Here is a 7255-nt window from a genome sequence, read left to right as displayed (position 1 = left end):
ACGTGCCCCCCACCACCCCCCTCTTCCCCCACCTACCCTTCTCCCCCACCTGCCCCCACCACCACCACAACGTGCCCCCCACCACCCACCCCCACTCTCTCTTTTTTATCATATTTTTTTCTTTTGTTTATTTTTGTTTTCTCTTTTAATCTTTCCCTTTTTATTTATTTATTTTTCTCTCGTTTCTCTCTCCCCCCACCTACCCCCCCCCCCCACCACAACAACGTGCACCCCACCACCCCCCGTTCGTGCCGGGGGGGGGGTGGTGGGGGGAAACCTCTCGGCGAACGGACCGGGCGCGAGGCGAGTGCGGGGGGGATGGAGTGTGGGAGAGCGAGCGCTGCGTTGAATTGAGCCGCTCGCCTCTCTCTTTCTCTCGATCTGCCACTCCCCTCTCTCTCCCTCCCTCTCTTCTGCCCACCAATTCCCTCCCAAGCATCTCACCTCCCACCCACCCACCCCGCTACCTCCCCTCCACTCCCTCTCTACCCCCCACCCACCCATACAACCCACGCCTCGACACGCAAACCTAGCCAGCTACCCAGCCCCCCATCCAGCACAAGCACTCCTCTGGTCGCGGATTTGTGTCGAGTAATAACTGCGAGAGCCGCCACTGTTTGGTCGTGGTGGTGGTGGCTGCAGCGGAGACGGCGTTTGCTGGCTGGGCTTTCGCGTGGGCTGCTCTGCTACTGCTGCTGCTACTGCTGCTTTTGTTATTGCTGCTGCCCCTACGCAAGGCAATGCGCTCGATATCCCCGCGAGCGAGACGCAGTATCAGAGGCAGCGGACATCACAGCGCTTCGCAGTCCACCTGCTAACACCACCATCATCATCATCATCGCCGCAGCCGCCGCCGCAGCCGCCGTCACCCGGTTCCTCCGGCCCGAGATCAACTCGGCGCAACAGCGGGGCGAGGCGTCGCCACTTCTTGGCGATTTTTGTCACGATCAACTTTTTTTCCGCGTCGACTTGAAATTCAATTCCGTGCTCGCAGCTGAAAGCGCGAGGCACCCGTCCACCCTGCACGCTGCGCCCGGCGCGTGCAACGCAAGTTTGCGTCTCATCCTCCAGCAGCGGAGCCCCTAAATCAACGGGCGACCGACCAACATCCATCGTGGGTGACCCGCTCGCGGACGGCGCGTTCACCACGGCAAGCAAACAAGATCCGAGGGATACTCCGAGATCGAATTGACAGATCGTCGCTCGCTCGCCGCCGCCGTCATCCCAGTCGCTCCGAGTTGCGTTGTCCCCCTTCTTCCCGCGGGAGGAGAGATGGTGGGCAGGCGCGGGGGGTGTTGGTGATGCCCCCTTGCAGATCATGGTGACAGGGTCCCACAGCTCACACAGCCTCGAGAATAATAATAATCCCGTTACGTCGACATGCCTCCCATGTCTCCGTGGACCATGCTGCCACGGCAGCTGCCCTCCACTTCCTCGACGCCGCCGCCGCCTCTGCTGCGGCTGCTGCTGCTGCCCCTTGCCGTAATGTGTCTGGCTCTGGGGGCAGCCGAGTGCGAGCTGTACGGGGCAGTGTCGATCCACAAAATCATCGTCGGGGGCAAGCACCGCGGGCCGCTCACCGCGGCTCATTCGCCCTCCTCCCTGCGCTCTCGTGGTGAGTGCGGCTCCTGAGTGAGTGAGCGGTGCGAGTGAGACGTTCTTCCTCTTGTCCGTACGGCTTCATGTAGATAGATGGCAGGGCAACGGTTGCAATTTCACATGCAGGTGGTCAAGCCCAGATCACGGCGTCAGGATCGGCAAAGTGCGTCGCTGCGTAAACGTGAGTGAGCTGAGTGGAGCGAGCGAGCGAGCTGATATTGGCGCTAAGAAGCTGGCGAAACGAGTTCGATTCCCCGCTCACGGCCAACACCGGTGACGATTATTTGAACAGGTCATGGGCCTCCCCTAGGTCGGCTCGGCCTCAAATGAGTACCTGGGTGCGGTGTGTAGTAAACATCGCCACGGGGGAGACAAAGGCGGCCGGGCGTGGTGCTGGCCACCCACCCCCTCGTGCGCCGTGCCGGCCTTCATAGGTGCTACTCGCTGACAGCACTTGTCCCAACAGTCTGTTAAGGCTATACGGGAGATCTTTGTCGTCTGTGTGTGTGTGCGCGCGCACTCGAGTGCTGGCACGACGCGCCTGATCCAGGCGATGCGCAGACACACACACACACGGATACAATGCAATTGCCTACCCTCCCGTTTCGCATTTAACATGCCGATTGGGCGAATGCTGTTAGCGGGCATCTATTTAAGGCCCCCACGGAACCGCGAAGGGTTTGGGTGGCCAACACCACGCCCGGCCGCCTTTGTCTCCCCGAGTGACAATTGTCATTACACATCGCACCAGGTACTCAATTGAGGCTGAGTCGACCTAGGACCGAGTTCGGATAAACGTCACTTGCTATTGGCCGTGGGCTGGCGGAATGGAACTCGGTTCGCCGCACGGACACACACACACACACATCAAAAACATACCCACAACCACCAACAACAACCACAACATCACGTGCCGCGCACGATGATCACCTCCAGCGCGACAGATTGAGCACGCGCCGAAGAATTGTTCAGCATGGGGGGCTCCTCGATCCGTTGAGATTCGCCCCCCCCCAAATGGTGTTGGCTACGGCACGCGCCACGACCGCCTGCCTCTGTTCTCTCACCGACCCCGCCGCTGATGAAACGCGCACGCCACCTCTCCACCATCAGGGTCTTCGCTTTATTTTGGGAATCCGTGGCACCTGGCGGGGGGAGCCTCGGGAAAGAAGAAAGAGAAACCCCGTGTCTGATACCGTCTGCCAAACTGATTCGTACAGCCGCGGTCTGGACTCGAACCTAAAGTGGGCCGTTCTCGTAGCATGCGCACAGATTATTACGCAAAGGATGACAGGCTACTGACAGTACAGACCACTGACAGTACAGCTCACAGTACAGCCCGCTCAGAGTACAAAATACAGACAGTACATCCCATTGACAGTACATCCTACAGACAGTACATCCCATTGACAGTACAGCCCACTGACAGCACATCCACTACACACGCAGTGCCTCTAGGACCGCACCGCCCCGCGCGCACCTCGTCGCTGTATCTCGGAAGCTAATCGGGAATTGTGGAGCCCGGTTACGACTTGGATGGCAGGCGATGCGGGAATTATCGCGCAACGTCAGATCTGGGATGCGAGGCAGCCAAGGGCAGCACGTGACAACGCGGCAATTGGAATTCTTCATCGGATCTGCGCGGATCTTTTGAGTGTCGGTTCACTCTGCCGCACGGGCTGGTGTTGGGTGCTTCCCTCCTCGTGTCTTGGATATTCCCTGCTCGGTAGATGATGAGTCGGTCATCCACGTGTGGGGCAGGACCCTCCTGGCAAACGCGTCTCGAGAACTCGGCCAGGAGTGTCGTGCGTAAGACGATTATCTTGCACGCCGCCATGCGATGTTGTGGCACGATCAATGCACGTGGTTGGTGAATGCACTACGAGGACAATCTCGGTTTAGGATTACCCTGAATACGGGAACGGTGGGCGAAAGATCTCAGAGCGAGTAGCTATTTCTAAGGGCACGAGGTTGTGGTTGATCCAGAGCCGCGCGTGACCCGCCTTTGTCTTCGCTAATGATCACGGTGACGAGTGTGGATATCGTACGCACCAATAGCAGGTATTCATTTAAGGCTGAATCGACCTAGGGGGGAGTCCCAGGTCCGGTTCAGATCATCGTCAGTGGTGTTGGCCGTGAATGGGAATCGAACACGGGTCCGTTGGATTTGTAGCACAGCGGGTTATGCTGTAAACAAAGATACAGACAAACATCCCCCGTATAGCTTTAACAGACCGTTGGGGCAAGTGCCGTTAGCGAGCACCTGTGAAGACTGGTACGGCATACGAGGGAGTGGGTGGCCAGCACCACGCCGGCCGCCTTTGCCTCCCCCAGTGGGGATGATTACACATCGCACCGGCTACTCATTTGAGGCTGAGTCTACTTAAGGAGGGGGGGGGGGAGATCCAGTTCCAGTTCAGATAATCGTCACCGGTGTTGGCCGCGAGCGACAACTCTGGAATCGCCAAGATTTGTCGCGCGGCGGCGCCAACCGTTGCACCACCGCTCCCCACACGCGCGCGCGCACCCGCGGGTACGCCTGTTCACACACGGTCACTTCGGCGTGCACACACGTACGCGCGCGCGCGCGGAGGCAAATGCACAGTTGCCACCACCACCACCACCACCGTAATTATGATTATAGCAACAGCTGAGATGCACGGTGCAAGGGAGCACGTGTAAACTCGGACCTCGTGTAAAGTTAGACATCGATTTCCGTGGCCGGTGTGATTAATGCCGAGCTGAATCGCATCAATGGGGGCGGGAAAGACGGATGATTGAGCAAAGACAAAGATGCCCCCCCCTCCCCCCGTGTAAACCAGACTGTTGGGGCAAGTGCTGTGGGTAGCGAGTAGCAAAACCGATGTGGGCACACGAGAGGGGGGTGGGTGGTTACCTCCACGGCCAGCCTCCCTTGATTACACACGGGACTCGGGACTGATTTGAGGCTGAGTCGACCTAGCGCGTGCACGTACAGAACGCACGCGCATGCAAAGATACATATGACCCGTGTAGGCTCGGGGCCAGTGCTGTTAGCGAGCACCTATTGTTAAATGCCAGCAGCTGCTCGAGAGGTGTGGGCCCAATGGCATTTGTTTCAGCCATCGCTGATTGTATTTTCTCTCTCTCTTATCACCGCGCAAGGTGATGGTTTCAGGCTGAATCGACCTAGGGGAGGGGGAAGGGTTCCATTACCGTGGCCGGTTCGAATACGAATGTGCTCCACTAACGTTGGCCGCGCAAACGGGGAATGGAACCCGGGCGTGTTTAGTGCATTGCGTTAAACCATTCTCGTCATCGCTTCACAATCGCACGCGCACACACACACAAAGACAAAGACCCCCCGTATAGCAAGTGCTGTTAGCGAGCACCTATGAAGGCCGGAACGGTACACGAGGGGGTGGGTGGCCAGCACCATGCCCGACCGCCTTTGACTCCCCATTGGCGATGCTTACACATCGCACCAGGTACTCATTTCAGGCTGAGTCGACCTAAGGGAGGCCCAGGACCGGTTCAGATAATCGTCACTGGTGTTGGCCGTGAGCGGGAATCGAACCCGGGTCGCCAGGTTCATAGCGCAGCGCGCTAACCGCTACACCACACGCATGCACGCGCACACACACACGCACGCACACACACGCACAACCACGCACGCACACACACGCACGCACACATGCGCACACATGCACGCACACACACGCATACACACACGCACACACGCACACGCGCGCTTGCGAATTCTCTCCTCGAGACATCCAATCTAGCAGTTTGGGGATTCCCCCTCCGTCCTTCACAGCTCACCGTCTTCATCGCGAGCACTGCATCGCTCGTTCGTTACAGAGCAAGGGAGCAAGTACTGTTAGCGAGCACCTATTATTATTAAGGTCGGACACGCCTTTGTCTCCCCACTCCCCGATTTGCTTTTGTTTTACCTACCGTGCAAGGTGCGAATTTTAAGGCTAAGTGGACCTAGGGGAGAGGTCCGATTGAAGAGCGCCTCTGACACCACTCGCCCACTGATCGTCATAGCCGTGGTCGAGAATCGCACTTGAGGCGGGGGGGAGGGGGTTGGCCGTGTCCATTGTCGCTCAGCCACCGCTCACAAAAACAAAACCAAAACGCCGTGTCCCCCACGTAGAACCATCAACGGACTGGACAAACGCGATTAGCGAGCACCTATTAAAGCCGCATTCGTACACGAGGGGGCAGTGTGGTCAAAGCAATGAACGCGGCGACGTCCGTCTTTGTCTCCCCATTTTTGCCGATGCTGCACGCATTTCATCACGCGTTTATTTAAGGCTGAGTCGACCTAGACGGAGACCCCGCGCCGGTTTAAATTAGTTTTTTTTTGTTCGCTCCGTGCACCGAGGGTAGGATTCGAACCGTGGACGGCAAAGGGTCGGAGCGATGCAAAATGCCGCCTGCTCGCTGGGGTTGGAGGTGCACCGTTCTCCCCCCAGTTCCGTGCAAATTGCATCGGCACGCACGCTTGCAGTGCAGAGCCCATCGCTGCCTCAGCGCTGCTTACGGGGATACCTCTTGCCGCTTGCGTCTTGGCTTAGCGGTGCGATTTGCAAAGGCAACGGACAAAAGGTAAAAAAAAAAGTTGCAAAAGCGCAGCCCTGCAATAGCTCGCTCACGCCACTGCTGGGCGGAAGAGCCTCCACCAGAGGGAGCTCATGCGGTCAGATTGCTTGCGGCCCACGCCGTGGCAAGCGTACCGATCATCTCGCTTCAAGTGCGCGCGTTTAAGTCGTCGCACGCTGCACGCGCCCGATGATTGTTACACCCCCCCCCCCCAACGTGCCGTAGAGACGGCGGGTGATTTGACTCCGGCGAATAAATCCCGGGCTCGATTCGAGATGCATGATGCAACGCACGCAACGCAACGCACGCAACGCACGCAACGCACGTTGTACATCATTGTGAAATCGGCGGCCTTCTACGCCATTTGGGACAAAGACAAAAATTCCGAGGCTGTCGGGGCAAGTGTTGTCAGCGAACACCGAATGGAGGTCAGCACGGCAAACGAGTGTGGTGCGTGGCTCAGCACTACACCCGGCCACCTTTGTTGTGTGCACCTAAGGGAGCGGATCAAGAGTATCGTCGGATACTGTTTACAACATTTTATTTAAAAATTTCCAAGTAAGACCGACTGAGCTGCTGTACAGCTGTTTTTTTCAAAAGCGACCTGGCTATCGTAGACGATCGCTCAACGAAGTGGCTTATCACGTGGATAATTATCTATGGCAGCCCAAATACTCAAATCGCACGTTTCTAAATGTGGAGGGAAACACCGGAGGAGCCGGAGAAAAATCTACGCGGACCACGGTGAGAGAGAGAGCCACGCAAACTACAAATATACAGCAGGCGTCAGGGTCGGGGGGTCTTACCCACGACCTCCTGTATACCAGGCGAGGGAGTTAACAACTCCTAGCCACAGTGATGATGATGAGAGATACGCAGACTACAAATATAGAGCAGGGGGATCTAACCCACGACCTCCTGTATACCAGGCGAGGGAGTTAACATCTGTACGTACGACTGCGCCACGAGCTGTTTCGCCGTGGTCGGGAATCGAATTTAATTCGCCGTGTGCGCTGCGGCATCAGTGGAGTGCCGTCGCCTCTCTCCCTTCCTCTCTCTCTCTCTCTGTTCC

At 57.6% G+C, this 7255-nt stretch overlaps 1 protein-coding gene across 1 annotated transcript in view; it reads left to right on the top strand.

The window, feature by feature from the left end:
- Positions 1-610: 610 nt before the first annotated feature.
- LOC133356281 (neurexin-1-beta-like) overlaps positions 611-7255 on the top strand; it is a 589715-nt gene continuing 583070 nt past the window's right edge. Inside the window, exon 1 of the mRNA XM_061573704.1 lies at positions 611-1615. Coding sequence (XP_061429688.1) covers positions 1381-1615 — 235 coding nt within the window. The 5' untranslated portion in view covers positions 611-1380. The remainder of the gene's footprint in view (positions 1616-7255) is intronic.

This window comes from Lethenteron reissneri, chromosome 53, assembly GCF_015708825.2.
Source record: "Lethenteron reissneri isolate LAM-NWPU_2019-01 chromosome 53, ASM1570882v1, whole genome shotgun sequence".
In the NCBI taxonomy this organism is placed as follows: domain Eukaryota; kingdom Metazoa; phylum Chordata; class Hyperoartia; order Petromyzontiformes; family Petromyzontidae; genus Lethenteron; species Lethenteron reissneri.
The sequence above is the reverse complement of the archived record's forward strand: the minus strand, read 5'-3'. Positions and strand labels throughout refer to the sequence as shown.